At 35.9% G+C, this 19717-nt stretch overlaps 2 protein-coding genes across 2 annotated transcripts; one reads left to right on the forward strand and one right to left on the reverse strand.

The window, feature by feature from the left end:
• Positions 1-8217: 8217 nt before the first annotated feature.
• Positions 8218-9731, reverse strand: LOC130746672 (uncharacterized). The gene is made up of 2 exons (XM_057599370.1): positions 9524-9731; positions 8218-9131 (listed from the first exon to the last, which is right to left on the reverse strand). Exons 1-2 carry the CDS (start codon positions 9581-9583, stop codon positions 8505-8507), a joined length of 687 nt encoding a protein of 228 aa, XP_057455353.1. The 5' UTR covers positions 9584-9731; the 3' UTR covers positions 8218-8504.
• A 3835-nt stretch (positions 9732-13566) lies between these two features.
• Positions 13567-15711, forward strand: LOC130746673 (pentatricopeptide repeat-containing protein At2g45350, chloroplastic). The gene has a single exon (XM_057599371.1). The coding sequence runs from the start codon at positions 13726-13728 to the stop codon at positions 15601-15603; it is 1878 nt and encodes a 625-aa protein (XP_057455354.1). The 5' UTR covers positions 13567-13725; the 3' UTR covers positions 15604-15711.
• Positions 15712-19717: the final 4006 nt, after the last annotated feature.

A 19717-nucleotide genomic window follows, 5' to 3' on the forward strand; every position in this document is an offset into this window, starting at 1 on the left:
AAGCCTCAAAATCTTTGGTTCAGCTTGTTTTCCTTATCTTAGACCCTATAACTCTAATAAATTGTCTCTTCATTCTAAAGAATGTGTGTTCATTGGCTATTCATCTAGTCACAAAGGTTACAAATGCCTAGATTCTACAGGAAGAATATATGTTTCAAGGGATGTATTGTTTCATGAACATAGATTTCCCTATGAGGAACTGTTTCACACAGCAAGCTCTCCTTGTACCTCAGATGATCTGTGCAATCCAGTATCTCATATTCCTCTTATTTCTAGAGGATTGCCTGCAGATCAGCCACCTACAGTGCCTATTTTTCAACCTCAGGAAGCTCCAGCACCTTCTGTACAAGAGCATTCTATCTCTCAGCCAGCAGCAAGTGCTCAATCAGGTCAGTCAGCCACTGTTGCACAGCCAGTGAGTCTTATTTCCTCAGATTCTTCACAACAGCCTAGTTCTCCAGCACCTTCAGAGGCTCCTCTCTGTGGAGAGTCTGTTCCCACATCAGTTGCAATTGTTCCTGCAAATACTCATCCAATGCAAACTAGAGCTAAATCTGGTATTGTCAAGCCAAGGCTCCAGCCTACACTTCTTCTTACTCAGGCTGAGCCTACATCAGTTAAACAAGCTTTGGGGGATCAGAAATGGTTTAAGGCTATGCAAGAGGAGTATGATGCTCTCATGCATAATGGTACATGGTCCCTAGTGCCTCTTCCACCACATAGAAAACCAGTGGGCTGCAAATGGATCTTCAGAATAAAGGAAAATCAGGATGGTTCAGTTAACAAGTACAAGGCTAGGTTGGTAGCTAAGGGCTATAGTCAAGTTCATGGTTTTGATTATTCAGAAACCTTCTCACCAGTGGTCAAGCCCATCACAATTCGTCTCATTCTCTCATTGGCAATCTCTCAAGGATGGCCTATTCAGCAATTGGATGTAAATAATGCATTTTTGAATGGTGTACTAGAAGAGGAAGTGTATATGTCTCAGCCACCTGGATTTGAACAAGGGAATAAGGCTCTAGTGTGTAAGTTACACAAAGCTCTTTATGGACTTAAACAGGCTCCTAGGGCCTGGTTTCAAAAGCTGAAGGAGGCTCTTCTTCACTTTGGTTTTACTGCAAGTAAATGTGACCCATCTTTGTTCACATATAACACTTCTCAGGGTTGTATTTACATGCTCATCTATGTAGATGACATAATCATCACAGGGGCTTCTATGCCTCAAATTCAGCAACTTATTGACAAACTTCACTCTACTTTTGCCCTCAAGCAACTTGGCCAGCTGGATTACTTTCTTGGAGTGCAGGTTTCCCACTTGTCTAATGGCACTTTGTTGCTTAATCAAACCAAATACATTACTGATCTGCTGGACAAGGCTGGGATGAGTGATGCAGCTAGTTTTTCAACTCCTATGCAACATGGTCTTAAACTCTCAAGACATGGTGGCACTCTCATGTCTGATCCAACCTTGTATCGAAGTATTGTGGGGGCTCTTCAGTATGCAACAATTACCAGGCCAGAAATTGCTTTTTCTGTGAACAAAGTGTGTCAGTTTTTAGCTCAGCCACATGAAGAGCACTGGAAGGCAGTAAAGAGAATCTTAAGATATCTCAAAGGGACTATCTCTCATGGGGTTGTTCTGCAACCTTGTTCTCTCAGCAAACCTCTTCCTCTTGTTGCATTCTGTGATGCAGATTGGGGGGCTGATCCAGATGATAGGAGGTCTACATCTGGATCATGTGTCTTCCTTGGTCCCAATCTCATCTCTTGGACAGCTAAAAAGCAGACTTTAGTAGCAAGATCCAGCACTGAGGCAGAATATAGGAGCTTGGCCAACACCACAGCAGAACTTTTATGGGTCCAGTCTCTCCTTACTGAGTTGCATCTTCCATTTCAAACACCTCTGATTCTCTGTGACAACATGAGTACAGTGTTGCTCACACATAATCCCATTCTTCATTCCAGAACTAAACACATGGAAATGGACATTTTTTTTGTAAGAGAAAGGGTTCAGGCAAAGCAACTTGTGGTTCAACACATCTCTTCAGAGCATCAGAAAGCTGACATCTTTACAAAGGCCCTACCCCCCACTCGGTTTCAGTTTCTAAGGGACAAACTGAATGTGCTTGACAAACACAAGTTTGTGCAACCACCTTCAGTTTGTGGGGGTGTATAAGTGTATAAGGGTAGAATAGGGATATGTAAATATCGACAGCTGGATACAGCTGTAATGACAGCTGTTATTAGTTAGGATTCAGTTAGGATTTGATAACTGAATAGTTAGCTTGAAGAGCAAGCTACCGGCACTCTATATAAGTCATCTACTCACTATTGTAATATTCAGCATAATGAAAATAGAAATTCAGTTCAGATTCTGTTACAGTTTCTCTCTCTTCTCTCTCTCTCCTTTTCTCGTTTTCTCTGGTTCTATCAGATTGGAAGCCGGGTTGGACGAGTTGAGTCACTTTACCACCCTAATAAATTATGTACTAATGGGCTCAAACCTTTGACATCAGAAATTAAGAATAACTTCTTACTTTGAATGTTATTTTGATTTTTAAATGGAATAAAAAAAGACAAATGAACTACCGAGTAAATTTTTCCCGACCAATTTATTTTGTGTGTGATAAATTGTTCTTGTAATTCTGACTAAGGTGTGGCGACAGTCAAAAGTCTTTCTACAAGTGCGGCTCATAGGAATCGAACTCTCAACCTAGAAGTTGAAACATCAGCTTTTACAATTGTGACTCACCTACTCTAATTTTGTAATTGTTTAAATAATTAATTTAACGAATCAATTATTTTTTATTTTTTGGAAATAAAAAGTTTAGGTAGGCTTGATCTGGTCATAATCACGTGTCAAATTTTTCACCAACACAATCCTCACATCAATAATTGAAATCGAACACAATTATTAAAAGTAAAGTGATACGTTCTTATCAATCGAGCCGATATTTGTTCGTTTCATATTTTAAATTTTAAAAACTCAAATATCTTTCATACTATTTTACTATACATTTTTAACGGAGGAAACTTTTATATATGTTTACATGCATACATCATTATAAAATACAAGCTCTTTCATCATGTCAGTTGATTTTCAGCTGATTCCTCAGTTGATCTTCTAAAATTACCTAATTTGGTTCAACTCCAGCTTCATATTATACACCACTATTCCTCCCTATTTCTAAAGCTTCTTTTTTGTGAGTACTGTCCTAAGCTTGAAGAAATGGTGTGAATCGCATGCATTGGAAATATTGTAAATATCAAAAGAAATGGATCAACATGACTACATATGCGATGCAACCTCATTATTCTGGTAACCCTGTCATGGGATGTTTAAGACAATTCCCAATCCAACTGAGAAAGCATAGCCTAAGGCTAAGGCTGCCTCATAATGTGGTTTGAGTCATTCTAACTCAAAGCCAAACACCTCAAGCTCCCTCCACAAGGGTCTAAGCTCATCACATGAGTTGAAATCCATGTTCATACGTTTTGTGCTCTTCAAGAATAACAGCACACTGCCAAGAGTGTAAAAAGCTGCTTGAGAGAATTGGCTTGTATGATTCATATTCCTATGGTTTTGAAAGAGTGAAGGATGGGCTTGACGAACTTCCCTTAGAACTGGAATGAGTGCAGGTGCTAATTGGCCAAATTAGGATGGTATTGACTCCAATATCTTCAAAAACAACCTTGGTATGGGGGCAATCAGCCTTAAGAAAATCACTTAAATGATCAACTAAGTGTTTTTAAGAATGAACTCAGGGACAGATCAGAGAATCCTACAACAGTGACGATTAATGAAACTTCTCTTTTAATGAATTTCACTTCTAGCTTTGTCGTCATTGTAATACTTTATTGTTTTTGCTGGTTTCATTTGAAAATTTAGACCCAACTCTTTGAGGGATCCATAGTTAAATTTTATATTTTTATGACTACTTTGATTTTGTATTGCTGCACTAAAACCACAAGGGATCAATTATTGAGGTTGGTGGATCTTTCTTTCCGAAAGAGATTAGAAGAAACTATGTTTTTCAGTAAAAAAAAAGGTGCATCCTAGATTAACATTTCACTCTCCCTTCAATTTCGGAACCAAGAACTTCACTTCAAAGTTCAATCACAATTATCTCAAACTATAGGTGGTGACAACTAAGCACAGTGGTCGGAGCCACCACTTCAATGAGGACCAATTTCGGCTATTTCCCTAAGTTTGGGGGTATATTTCGGAAGTTACGTCAACAAGCGACAAATTCCAAACCTCACTTAGAATAGTTCAAGGACAAAAAACTTATTAAACCAAAAAAAAGGAAAGAAAGGAGTAATTTATTTTGGCATGATCTAGAAAGTATTTTTCACTATCCAACTTCTACTTATTGACTATTTATATTTTCCCGTCATCATATTTTGCGGACTCATGATATATTGGTTGCTCAATAAAATAAAATTATTATTTTCATCATGATAATATCATTTTTGTCAAAGTATTGACTATTGTGTTAGTCATAGTAAAAAAATATTATAATGATGAAATTCAAATGAGTTAACATGAAATGAAATGAAATAATAAAAATAAGAAAAATTACTTTTAAATTACAATCTAAAATAGAAAATCTATCTATATACTTTAGAAAAGAGGAAGGTTGTGAGTCCTACCTCCATGATTTGGCACTCCAAGAATGACTCTCACCCACCCCTCTCTTTGCATGACAAGTGTTACCTTCTGATTGTTTTGGACCAAAATAGTAGAAGCTCATTTTAATTTCAGTTTTTTTATGGAGGCCCATTATTCAAAGTCATTTGAATGATGATTTTGTTTTTATTGTTTTATAACCCCTAATTAATTGTTAACATAAAAGTTGTATACATATACCATTATACCATTGATTATCATTTTTCAAAAAAAATTGAATTTTTGGTAGGCATGAAAAAGGTAATTTGGTAAGGTGAAAACTAAAAACATTCTCAAATTCAATGTTTAGGCTGCAGAAACTTTTTTGTTTGAATCTGAATCTTCAAACTATTTTTAAAACAGATATTCACAGCCTTGAATTTGAGATTCAGCACCTGCACTGAATGAAGAATTAATGGTGTTAATTCTGTTAAGGAAAAGAAGTCAAGAATTAAAAGGGTGTTAATTCTGCTGAGCAAGTCACGGGTTAATTTCTTTCAAGCATTCACACCATGTTAATGCTGCTTTACAAGTCAAACCTTAAAAACTTAATTTTGAGAACCATATTAATGACCCGTTCTTGAAAGAAATACGCACTGTTTTTTTTTTGTGCGAAAATAAAGAAATTAATTCTTGAAAGAAATTAATATGATTTGCAATAAAAGTCAAACCTTAAATACTGTAATAACATCATGTTAATCTTAACTCCTATTTTCCTTTAATTACTCATCAGAATGAGTAATTCACGTGTAACGCATGGTATTTGGTCCATAATAATTAATTTCAATCATGAAAATTGACCTGAAAAAAAAAATTTACCTCCTTGCAATCAGATTTGTATTACCGTCCAACCTTTTTTTTCTTTTCTTTTTTAACATTCATTGACCAGTAACCCTAATTCTAAAATTCCTATATAAATCATCTCATGCTATTATTTAACTTCATCATCCCTTCCCACCAACTATTAGCTTTGAAATATACTTTGTTCCAATGGCTATCGACGATCTCGCCACCATCGATTCCTCAAAGGAGAACTGGTCTATTGTTGCAAAGGTGAACCGGTTATGGCTTAGTCCGAGCTTATATGGCTCAAAGCTTCCACTTTCCATGAACATGATTCTTATGGATGACAAGGTAAATCACCTTTTCACATAATAACCATGTATTACTTTCTTTTTTTAAAAACTATAAATCTCAAATTTCCTCATTTTATTGAATTTCAGGGTTGTAAGATTCATGTTACGGTTAGGAAGACTCTTATATACCGATTCCATTCTTTGCTGAGTGAAGGACGTTGATATCAGATTTTGTTTTTTGGTGTTGGTGAAAGCGGTCGTGATTTCCGTCCAACCTCGCACCCATTCAAGATCAACTTTGATATTCATACATTTGTGCGCTTGGTTCCCAACAAGGCCATCAACTTAAGCCCTTACAATTTTGTGCCAATATCTGATATAATGTTTAAGGACCTTTATACGTCTTTTCTTATAGGTATATACTATTTTTAGTCTTTTGATTTTTAAATTACTGTTCTGGGTTTTGGATTAATGTTTCTATGATTTTGCAAATGTGATTGGAATTCTCACTGGTGCAAGTGCTGAAACTGAGTTTGAGAAAGATGGAACAAAGCAGAAAAGAATTACTATTGAACTTGTCCAAGATATACACACAATGTTCAATGCTTATTCATATTTTTTCGATCTTTGATCATTATGAGTAAGGTTTTATAATTTCTCAATTTTCTTAATATGGTTCGGGTTGAATGCGCCTTTTTTGGAAAGTATGTTGCTAAAGTCGTTGGTTATTCTCTTTATTGTTAACAGCATAAAAAGGATAACAAGCAGTTTATTGATCATCTAATTTGAAGGTATATTGACGTTTCTATAAGGTTAGTTTAACACTTTTAAATTATACACAGTTTATATTTGTATTGGCACTCGTTTGATTATCAAATTGTTTCATGTTATACTACCTAGTACGAGGACTATGAGGTTGTAGGTCATGGGTGAGCTTCTTTATAAGCTCTTATGGAAAAGAGTTTTTTTTATTGAAGTACTCAAAATATTTGTATTGGCACTGATAATTTTTTTTTTCCTATCTAGGTTCTATAGCTCAAATATGCTTGATTGACAACAAGCTCGGTTATGGAGTATTTATTATTAATCATGGACTACAATTTCGAATAAGGGTTCATGTTGCTGTCATTGTTATGTTTATCTTATTTCAATTAGTGAATAAGAAGTTAAATGATAAACACTAGACACGCATTACTCAAGTTTATTAAATACTATTTTAAATTTATTTAATTAGAGACATAATCATTGAAATAAAAAATTTCAAGAACCAAAAAAGAAAAAAAAACATTTTATAATCAGGTGTATAAGTTAGGATCAAAAACATATTCAACTCATTTTTCATCTCACTTCCACCATTTTTAAACTTCAATAATTTATCTATATTAATCAATTTTTAATATTTTATATTTAGGGTAAACATGTCATTTTATAAAAAAAAATAGTTTTATGTATAAATTTTCTTCTCTTTTTATCACACCAACCAACCTATAAATTCTATTTTTTTTCTCACATTTTTCTCTTCCTCTCTTCTAGTCTCTTAAACCACGAGTGTTATGTCAAGTTGGATTGAAAGTCAGGTTGGACGAGTAGTCACTTTGCCACCCTAATAAATTATACTCTATCTGTTTATATATAACTGCCATTATTTTGATCTTTTTTTTTCCTATTATTTATTTGTCACTTTTACAATTTCAAGATAACATTGATTACACTTTACCAACTGTATCCTTCATTTATTAGTGGTTGGAAAATTGAAAAGTTAGAATCAATAAGAGAGATAAAGGGTGTAAGAGAAAGTTAGATACTAATTCTACAAGAACATTAATTATTAATTCTTAATACTTGTGATGCAACCGCAATTATATAAGAACGGATGGAGTATACAAATTAAATAGACTTAAACCTTTGACATCACAAATTAAGAATAATTTTTTACCTTTAGTTTTAAATGGAATTAAAAAAGACAAATGAACCACCAAGGAAAAGTTTGCCCAACCGATTTATTTTTTGTGTATTAAATTGTTCTCACAATTACAATTAAGGTGTGGTAAAGGACAAATGTCTCTCTAAGAGCGCGGATCCTAAGAATCAAACTCTTGACCTAAAAGTTCAAACAACCATTTTTTACCACTGCGATCGGCGCCTATTAAATGTCTGGCCGATTATTAGCACTATAAAAATCATTTTGTAATTGTTTAAATAACTAACTTGAACATATCAACTATTTTCAATTTATAAAACGTTTGGGCGGGTTCGGTTCGATCACAACTATATGTCAAATTTCTCACTAACATAACTCTTACTCCAATAATTGAAATTGAACACACAATCTTTTAATGTAGAGTGACACATTCTTACCCATCGAACCGATATTTATTTACTGGGAATTTTTAATTTTAAAAACTAAAATATCTTCCGTATTATTTTATGATACATTTTTAACGGACGAAACTATATCTTTCACATACATCATTATATATAATAATACCCGCCAAATCTAAGGCTCTTCACCTCTTTCCTTGCATACAAACATATAAAATACAAGCTGAAAATGTCATATTGCATCAAAAGTACATCCATCCACCATATTTAAAAGCAATTTGGCATAGCTTGGTCTCCCATCCTCGAAAGTCATCAGAACTCATCAAACTAATTTATTTACAAGTACATAAGTTTTAGCAGCCACTTATATTTTATTTTATTTATTTTCTAATTAACTGAACAAGAGTGAAGACCAACAAATTAAGCATCATCTTCATCTACCCCTCTCTGAAAAGGTGTTCTTCACCTGATTGTTGATCTATGTGCTTAATCCAACGGCTAGGAGCCTTTGAAGCAGTTGCAGCTGTTGCTGCTGCTGCACCACTTGATCCAGTACTCCCTATGTAAGCAATATCCAAACCTTTTCCAACCGGCAAGAACACCGACCTAACCACACGTGTGCCTCTCTCAAGCACCCAGCTCCACCGGAACAACCTGTAACCGTTTCTCTGACACGCATTTTTGCATGCCAAAACTGCCCCTCTGGGGCCCACCTTCGCCACCCTCAGAACCTTAGCGAAGTTGCTGCCGGTGCAATCCACCACCAGAAAGTCAAGTCCGGCGAGGCTCTGGCTCCCCACCACCGTTGCTGCCTCTCCGACTACCACCTCCTGCGGCGGAGATACGCCCATCTCGGCGAGGGCCTTCATGTAGTGCAATCTCGACAGCTCGTCTTTGACTATGCACACGTGCCTTGCACCTGTGTTGCGAGCCGCGACCGCGAGGCCGAGGCTAGCCGCGATGGGGCCGCCATGGGACCAGCATTCGACGATGAACTTGGCGTTCCATCCAGCTGCCATGGAGGAGAGAAGCTCAGCTACCCCTGATTCCTTGACTTTCTCACACTGCCAAAAAAAAAATTAGAAAAATTGCTTGAAAAAATCACATTGAAATTCAACTAAATTCAATTTTTTTTTAAAAGTGATTCATTCAATTAAGAAGAAACGGAAGCACAACATAACATCATAGAGATCAATACATCAACTCACCGAGGATGGAAACCTCCTCTATCTACACGAACTCACCCAAACATAAATAAAGTTTGAGTGTCAGCAACCCTATTACCCGAACGACAACTTAATACGATTTATCAAGTGGGGATTTGAAAATAAAATAGGGGAGATGGTAAAAAAGAAAATTGTGGTAAAGAAAGAAGAAGCTAGATGAAGAAAAAAACCTAGATATGTATCTAATTGATTTTAATTGTTTGTTAGGAGAAAGGTAATTGAATTCTTACAGATTGAACAGTGTCTAGGTAAGCTTGTAAGGCTGTTTCTGGGGACCAAACGAGCTTCATGGTGCATGTGTTGTGTTTCTGGTTATCTTTTCAGTTTCTTTCTTGTGTGGTTGGAGAAACGACCAAGTACAGAGGTACAAGGACAGTACGGGGAAGGAAGCGTTGATAAATGGTGTTTGGTGAGACTTGAGAGTTGAGAGAGAGATCATATATTTGATTTTTATTGAGAATGCGGCGTCGTCAGATATATGTGAGAGCGTTGACATTTTGGCAAGGCAATTTGCTTTTGTTTTTAGCTACAACAATTTGAACGTGTAGATTAAAGTGCAATGGGAAAAAGACAGATAAGAGGTAGAGATTTTAGCTGGATTATAATTAACGGTATAGTTTTTTATAAAGTTATGATACATATACACACTCACTTTTTATCTACATTTTTCTTTTCTTTCAAGTATATATATATCATTGGTGACATCTTTTAATTTCTCTTTTTTCTTTATATCTATTCTTACACTTAATTTGAAGTGTGAACATAACTTAATTAAGTGGTGAGAAGACCTATAGAAAGTAAAAAGAGATTGTAAAAGATGTGTTTAATGATATGATTGAAAGAGAAAAAATAATTAATAAGGAGAAAATGATGTGTAAATGAAGTGATCGAGAATGTAAATGTATCATAATTCTTTTTTTATATGGGGTTCTCTAAATGGGGTATTTAAACTCAGTCGTCAATTTCAATCTCATAAACTAGCACGTACATGTTCATTTAGTGTTGTCAAGGACGGATCACTTCTCATCAAAAGAGTGTGTTCGATTTCTGTTATTAATGTGAAGGATGTGTCGGTGGCGATTTATAACTTATAAGTACATTTGGTCCCAAGGCATGCTCTGCTCGTGGTGGAAACCAAAGTTGAATTCATCCAAACTTTTTTTCATAAAAAAATTTCAAACTTGAAAAATTAGTTTGTTGGGAGGTAAGATATAATTTTCAAATAACACCAGTAAAAGTAAAAAGTTGTTTGATGAAAAAAATGAATGGATTAATAGAATTATTTGTAGAAAAATCAGTTAAAACACTATAAAATTTCTAACTTCTTTAGCATTATTGGTTCATCAATAATTATATGAAATTAAAAGAAAATAAAGCATTGATTTAGCAGTGTGTATGGAGAAACATTTGTTGAGAGAGGGAGGCATATCCAATTAATTTGATCTCAGAGCCTCGGTGAATTAATCTCATGGTTATTGATTGTGGAATACCTTGGGAAACAAAAAAATGTTAGTTTGGTACGTAAAAGGAAAGTTACTCCATGTAAGGATGATAATGACACAAGTTCAAACTTCAAAAAAATAATTTATTATGAGAATAATTAGGGATGAGAATTTCCACCAGTATATGGTGATTCCCACGGGGACTACCCCATTTGGAGCATTGATCATAAGGAAATTTTGTCAATGGAGATAGGGAGAGGACAAAAAAATCCTCCCAAGATAAGTTTGGGGATAGGTATATTTTTTTAATAGGCAAATGTTAATTATTAGAAATATTAGTAAATTAGTCATGCTCAGGGTTTGAACCCTAAACTCTTCACCATTCATCTCACCATTCATCTTCACCATTCTTTACCACTTGAGCTATCATTCGGGGACTTGGGGCCGGATAGGTATATGTCTCTCTGCCTAATGATGAGGTCTCGCCCTATATGTATAATATCACCCTTAATAAAAAATTAAATATATAATAAAAAAATTAAAACTAATAAAAAATCTTGAAACAGAAAAAAAACCTAAACTAATTTCAATAAAAAAAAGTTTGGCTTGAAATAAAAAATAAATTTCTCATAATAAATATTTCACTTTTTTCGATGAGTTGAATGTTTAAAGGTATGTTTTGAGAATTAGGGTTTATTTGATTACACTTTTTAAAAATTGTTTTAATGACGTGTTGGATTCCCATGAGGAGGTGATGAACAGGGAGGAGATCGACAAAAATTCACCTTCATGGGGATAAAGGATGGAGATGAAGAAAATGAGGGGAAGTAGGAGTGGGGAAACGGTTTGCATCCCCGCTCCCACGGCAGGGAAGCACTTTCCTCTCCACCACTTTGTCATTATGACAAGTTGACAACCACATTTTTTTAATGGGGTCGACACCATCAAAGATAAATGAACAAACAGCTCTGATTAAGTTAATTAACTTTTTTTAATAAAATCACACATGTCATACAACTTTATCTCTTCTTATTTATTTTTTCTTTTTCATTATATTTATTACATCCCTATCACATCAGACATGGCATCGAAGTGTTGATATATTATCTTGCTTATCGTTATAACTTGCTGATAGCTGCTAGTACTCTTGACTTTTTCTCTTGTACTTTTTATTTCTTGAAAAGAAATTCGTGTACATGCCTCAGACATAAATGGCATGGATGGGTAAAGGAGGTGAACGTAGATGTCTGTGTTTAAATTCTATATATTCATACTTCACTGATTCTTTTGAGATATATGAAGTCACTTTATACTGTAAAATTTAGCTCGAACATCAAAACAAGCATACAGCCATATTTGAACGTAACTTCAATCCACTTGTTAAACTAAATTAACCTCATGAGATTATATTGCAGTCAAAAAAAGGTACTACAAGATTAGAAGGGAAGTAGTCTTACTCGATTAGTAATATATTTAACAAGTTGCGAAGGGTGACGCATCGTATTTGTCACACTCGTCGACATGCAACATCAATCTTAAAATTAATATATAATGTTTCTTTTCTTGTATGGATACGGTAGATTTTTGTGGTTATCATTAATGTATAATAACGAAAGGGGACAGGTGTGTGTATGAAATAGATTGATTTGAAGGTTTCAAATTTAATAAAACAATAATAATATTATTTTATTAACCAAATAAATATAGGAAAATAAGTGTTTTAAGGGAAATAGGTTGGGTTAAGTTTTGCTTAAATAGGTCTGATCTAATTAAAAAATTCAAGGGCTGAGTGTGGCATGTTATATCATATGTCATATAATTTCTTTTAGGCCTGAGCTTGAGCCAATAGAAACTTTGACCTGGTCTGATAGTTTATTTACAAGTCTGCTTTGTAATAAGACATTAAAGTAAATTGATAAATTTATTGGTAAATACATCAACAATCTTATTGACGAACAATCTATCAGAAAGTTAAATTGCACCACCCGTCAGAGATTGATCCATTGACCTTCTATTTTCCAACTCATGTGTCATCTGACTCTTACCACTTAAGCTATCCCTCAAAGACGATATAATATTATCTCACCACCTTTACCAAATTTAATCTCATGAAAAAATCAATCTTTCATTCACTTCTTGAGCCTTAGCATTGTACAAAGAACTTCTCCATATCAAATAAAAAGATATGGGGATACATAAAGTCATAAATGGTCACCTTGACAAAAACACCCCATTTGGGGGGTAAAGTTAGAATAAGGTTGCCCATATCCGAGACCGACCCAACATAACATACTCCCTTCGTTCCATAAAATTTGTTGTTTTGGACCATCTTTTAATATCCCAAAATGTTTGTTGTTTTAGAAAACCAATGCATTTTTTTGCTAATTTTTTCCACCTATACCCTCATTTAATATATTTTCTCTCACTTATCACCTTTCATATTAATAAAGTACAAACCACAACTCTTCTCTATTAACTTACATTCTTCTTTATCTAATTATAATTTAACAGTTGCACATCATACTAGTAAAATTAAATAAGGGCAATCTAGTCAAATTATACTATCAATAATTACTTTCTTAGTCTTTGTGCCACAATCTTAAACTACAAACTTTCTGGAACGGAAGGTGGAACGGAAGAGGAATGAGTACTTCATATTCATAATCAAGTGAACCAAGGTCCCAATTAGAATCATTACAAAAGAATAGAACATGGAGACTGCACAAGATGAGAGTTATGAGACTCTAAAAAAACCAAGAAATAAAACAAACAAACAAAAAAGTAAAATAAAGAACACCATCCATCTTCCCTCAAATCAAAGATAACCTTATCCAAATGTGAGGCAAGGCAACCTTGATGGCACAAATGGGAGTGCTAGTGCTAAACCTTCCCTTAGCCCAATTGATGAAACAGTGCAAGCTTTGCACTAAGAAAACCTCACATTTCTACACATCATTTATTGCCAAAGAAGTTCAATATTTTAGCCATTGATGCTTGTTTGTGCAAATTCTTCACACCAGCCATGGGCATCAACCATTCCCACACTCATCATGCTCCCAAAATGCACAACCATAGACCACGTGAATCAAATCCATGCACGCATGATAACAACCGGGTTCATAAAAAACACCACACTCACCACAAAACTTGTCCTCACTTTCATTTCTTCACCCCATGAGCCTCTTGTTGAGTTTGCTCGCTGCATCTTCTTCAAGCACCATGCTGTTCGCGCTCCCAGTGAGCAAGATGATGACCCTTTTCTTTGGAATGCGGTGATCAGGTCTTATTCTCATGGCCGTGACCCAAAAGGGGCAATGGTTTTGCTCTCTTTGATGCTTGAAAATGGGGTTTGTTTGGATAAGTACTCATTTTCGCTGGTTTTGAAGGCGTGTTCTCAGGTGGGTTTGATGAAGGAGGGAATGCAGGTTCATGGGTTGTTGTGTAAGACAGATATTGTGTCTGATGTGTTTTTGCAGAATTGCTTGGTGAGTTTGTTTGTGAGGTGTGGGTGTGTTGAGTTTGCGCGGCAAGTGTTTGACAGAATGCCTGAGAGGGATTCTGTTTCTTATAACTCGATGATTGATGGGTATGTGAAATGTGGGGCGGTTGGAAAAGCGCGTGAGTTGTTTGATGGTATGTTGGTTGAGGAGAAGAATTTGATTACTTGGAATTCAATGATTGGAGGGTATGTGAGATGTGAAGATGGGCTGAAGTTTGCTTGGAGTTTGTTTCTTAAAATGCCTGAGAGGGACTTGGTTTCTTGGAACACGATGATTGATGGCTGTGTGAAGCATGGGAAGATGGAGGATGCTCAAGCATTATTTGATAAGATGCCGGAAAGGGATCTGGTCAGTTGGGCTACTATGATAGCCGGTTACGCGAAATCGGGTGATGTTCTTGCTGCGAGGAGTTTGTTTGATGAAATGCCCAGGAGAGACACCATTTCTTGTAACACAATGATGGCTGGATATGTTCAGAATGGGTACTGCGTCGAGGCTTTGAAACTATTTCATGATATGAGAAGTGCGACAAATATGTTACCTGATGATACAACGTTGTTGATTGTTCTTACAGCAATTGCTCAGTTAGGACATGTTGAGGATGGAGTTGTGATACATCGATATTTGATGGACAATGGTTATTCTCTGAGTGGTAATCTTGGCGTTGCTCTGATTGACATGTATTCCAAGTGTGGTAGCATTGATAGTGCCATCTCAGTGTTTGAGAATATTGAACAAAAATGCATTGATCATTGGAATGCTGTGATTGGTGGCTTAGCTGTTCATGGAATGGGTGTAATGGCTTTTGATTTTCTCATGGAAATGGAAAGGCTTTCTATTATACCTGATGATATCACATTCATTGGACTGTTGAGTGCTTGTAGGCATGCTGGGATGTTGAAGGAGGGATTGATATGTTTTGAGCTCATGAAAAAAGTGTACAAACTGGAACCTAAAGTGCAGCACTATGGTTGCATGGTGGATATGCTTAGCCGAGCAGGACACGTTGAAGAAGCCATGAAACTCATTGAGAAGATGCCTATTGAACCCAATGATGTCATTTGGAAGACTTTGCTTAGTGCTTGCCAAAGCTATGAAATCTTCTCGATAGGAGAGCCTATAGCTCAACAATTGATTCAGCTTAATTCAAGCAGTCCAAGTTCCTATGTGCTCCTGTCTAATATTTATGCCAGTTTGGGCATGTGGGACGAAGTTAAAAGAGTTAGAACAAAAATGGAAGAAAAAAATTTGAAGAAAATTCCAGGTTGTAGTTGGATTGAACTGGGGGGAATTGTTCACCAGTTCTCTGTACAAGATAGGACACACCCTCAGGTTACTGAGATTTATTCTCTGTTAAGTAGTTTGTAAATTCCTGATCTGAATCATATCCATCTTGGTATAATGTTCATATAGGTAAGGTAGTCTCTCTTCTATCTGAATACAAGTCTAATAGTGAAATGTGAATCTTGTGCTCTATGATGTGTTTCCAATATCAAACCACTTACGATGGGGAAACATTTTTAAGAAACATGTTTTCCTTTGACACAAAACTAACTGATTGGACTATTTCTTTAGGGTGGGGATCCTCTAAAGTAGGGAAAAACTTGAGGAAATAATGTGAGTAGATCTCAGCCCTCCATTTCTTTTAAAATAGATCAAAGGCTGAAACTAAGAGAAAATTAAATAGTGTCTTTTATGTGTGATGTACCCAATCATTTTCTTGTGTGGATTAAATAAGGTTCTCTCAAGTGGGTTGATTATTTCTTCTATTTCCTTCAACCCTTCCTTGACCTGTCTTCTTTATCAAGCACTGCACATCACCACCGTGTCCATGGAAGCTGAAGATAGGACTTTTACCCAATCAGAATTTTCAAATGGTCACTAAACATTTGTTAGTTCCAGAAAAAAATAGTCAAATGGTCACTAAACATTTGTTAGTTCCAGAAAAAAATAGAGGTATCAAGAAAAGAAAAGAGTAAATTGGCTGTGTTAATTTTATAAATTTTGGAAAACCTTAATACTATTTACATACATGTATCATACTACACGAAAATGAAATGGAGTTTGGTGTGTTAATCTTATAGTATGAGAACCGGGTAGAGAAACTGATTTAATCCACATAAAGAAATGATTGGGTACATCACACATAAAAGACACTATTTAAGTTTCTTTTAGTTTCAGCCTTTGATCTGTTTTAAAAGAAATGAAGGGTTGAGATCTACTCACATTATTTCCTTTGATTTGTGTACTTTTATTTTAAATTTTTAATGATTGATTGTATGAAACAATGACTAACTAGTATCTGATTGCATGGCATGGATTAGACCTAATAGTAAATAGAAGAACTTGGACAACCATGAAAAAAATCAAATTTCACATTCGGAACAGGGGCGGAGCCAGGAATTTTATAAGGGGGTGACGAAGATTTAAAGGAATGTAATTTATAAAAAAAATTTAATTTTTCTCATAAAGCATGTGAAAAAAATCATAAATAACTAGCAAATGTTTATAAGCATAAGAAGTATATAATTAGTTTGAGTACAAGAAATACTAACCAGCTCATAAGCATTCTGACAAGAACAAAAAATGAGACTTGACAAAAGTGACTGGACTATAAATTTGGAACTTATCAATCATGCATCAGCCATCAGGAATTTATGTCATAGAAACAGTAAAATTCAACTTTCTTAGCATACTAGTACTACTTTTTTCACTCAAAACTTGAATAAAGTATAGGAAACAAGAAAACATGAAAACTTTTTTCGGTTTCATCCAGTGCTATCAGACTCGGACCGGTAATCGACTCGGTCGAGGCACTGGGTCAATGAGTCAATGGTTCAACCACTGGGTCACTGGTTGAACCGTTTGACTCGGTTGACACTAAAAAAAAATTTATCCCTTCATCTAATCTTCACTTTCACTAAATTAATAATAATATATTATATACTATTAGAAAAATTATTAATTTATTTTCCTAAATTAATGACTATTTAAATTTAATTTCATTCAACCACCATAGTTTTTAAAACTTTGTATTAATATGCTAATTTGAATAATATTTAATGAAATTTTTTTTTAATCCTTCTACGGTTGGGTACTTGGGCCATTCAGCCCAACACCACTAACATTGTAATCTAATTTAACACTAACTTAAGTTTGTCTAAAAAAAAACAATAACCCTAAGATAAGCACACACACAAGTGGAGAGGATATGCACTGTGCAACCGCCGCACACAAAGAAAAATAAAAAAGACAGAGGATAGAAAGGAAAAGAAACAGAGGTGAGATGAGAAACAACTGCACGCATATAGCTTTTTTTTCTCCAAGTCCTTTCTCTTCTAAAATCATCCCACATGCCCAGATGAGAAACAGATCCAAGTGCAAGAAGAAAGGGTTATAAATAGAATAAGAAATTAGATGGATCCTAGATTTGGAGAGAATCGCGTCACTGTGACAGAGAAGCAACTCAGAGCAGCATCAATGGGATCCGCGTCTGATTGCTGAAATCGGTTCCAAAATAGAACATCCAAACATCAATTTTTGCTGAAGATCCACGTTTTCTCATCAATTTTTGCTGTCACCGTCGTTCCTCTCCTTCAAATCCTCGTCACCTTTGTTTTGTTTTAGAATTTGAGTTTTCAGTTTTTTTTTAAATAGCGAACCGGTCCAACCGTAAGGACCGAGTCACCGGTTTTTTTACTGAACCGGCCGATTTTTTCCGGTTCGCAACAGGTGGATTGCATGGCCGATCCGATGCTCGGCTCGAACCGGCTTAGGATCCGGTTCCCGGCTCAACCGGTCGAACCGGCCGGTTCGAGCCGAGTTTTATAACACTGGTTTCATCTACAAACTGACACACAGTGCTTTAGTTTCATATGTACTGTTAGATCTAATATTTTTAAATTTTAACGGTACAGATAAATTAGCATTAAAACAATTCATTTGTTAATTATATTTTAATTTAGAAAAACACCCTTCTTCTTCTCCAACCCACCCCCACCTTCTCCCCCAATCTTGACCATGATTCACGTCTTCTAGAGTGCAGACTGCAAACCCATCCCACCACCTTTCCTGCTCCTCTCCCTCCCCACCCCCTTTTCCTTCCCCCACCGCCCTCCTCCGCAGCCCACTCCTTCTCCCTTCCACATCCACTGACCCTCACCCCCACGCTGCAAAAAACGATGGAGGGGAATGGAGTTTCCCATGACCGCTGAGGTGTGGAGAAATCCAAGGAAGCCATCAAGGTTCAAGCAAATCGGAGCTACCCCACCAAGAATCAGATCCATAAACACAACAACTTCTACCCAAAGCCTCCCCCACCAGAAACCCAGATCTGAAAATTCAGCAATGCAAACCCAGATTTGCGGCGAAGCCACAGTGCTGCAACGGCGAGGCTACTGTTCTTCAGCGGTGAGGCTACAGTGTTGCCGGTGGTAACAGATGAAGTAAAGGAAAAAAAAAACTGGGAAGAAGTTAGGAGAAAGGGGTAGGAGAAAAGATGAAAAACAAAGAGATAAGATGAAGGATAAATGTGGAGGAAATGCTCATTACAACCCAAAGTCCCAAAAATTAAGCAAAAACGCAAATTAAGTTTGATTTCAGAAACAAAATGGAGTATGATCACAAAGCATTGAAGAAGCGGTGGTGTAGGAGCAAATGGTGGTGTTGGGACGGTGGAGATGATGAGGGAGAAATATGGAATTTTATCAGAAATAGAGGATATTTTTGTCTAATTACTTTAAAAATGAAACTGAAGCACCGTGTGTCAGTTTCAAACTGACACACGGTAGACGCAGCCACTTTTTTCATACTATACTTGTATTCAAGTTCACTCTCCAAGTAGAAACAGGAAAACTAATTCTGAAACAAGAGAAACAAAAGAATCGTACCTTTCACTCTAAGTAGACAATAAGTCAATAACCTGTGGAAGCTCTCAGCAAACGAGGACCTTGAGTAGCAAACCTTTTCACTGCTTTTACAAACACGGTATTATTCACAAATTATCAAAGAACTGAAATGGAGATTTAGATGCAAGAAGGTTCAAAAAGAAAACAAATAATAGTGAAAGAGGGGGGAGGAAGGGTGCTTACCAGTACCATAAAAATGGAGTCTTTGAGCTCAAGTGTCCATAGTATTGATAGCAAGCTTCAAGGATTAAGTAAAAATGAGTTTTGCCCAAATTCAACTTTGCTGGTCGGTGAAGAATGAAGGAGAGAAAGAGATAATTTGTTTGTGTGTGTTTGTGTGTAAGGTAAGTAAAAGACAAAAAAAAAGAATAAAAGAATGAAATGGGGGCCACCAAGAAAGAAGGAGAACAAATGAAAGAGAAGTGTGTGTGTGGTGTGGGACGGAAGTTGAGAGAAGGAAAAAAGAAATGAAAGGTACTCTACTTTACCCACTGGTTAAAAGTGGGGGGTGCAAAAAAATATTTTTTCACAAGTACTGGTCAGAAAATTTTCCAACTTGGGGGTGACGGGAGCAT

The sequence above is a fragment of the Lotus japonicus genome, chromosome 3 (assembly GCF_012489685.1).
Source record: "Lotus japonicus ecotype B-129 chromosome 3, LjGifu_v1.2".
NCBI classification, from domain to species: Eukaryota; Viridiplantae; Streptophyta; class Magnoliopsida; order Fabales; family Fabaceae; genus Lotus; species Lotus japonicus.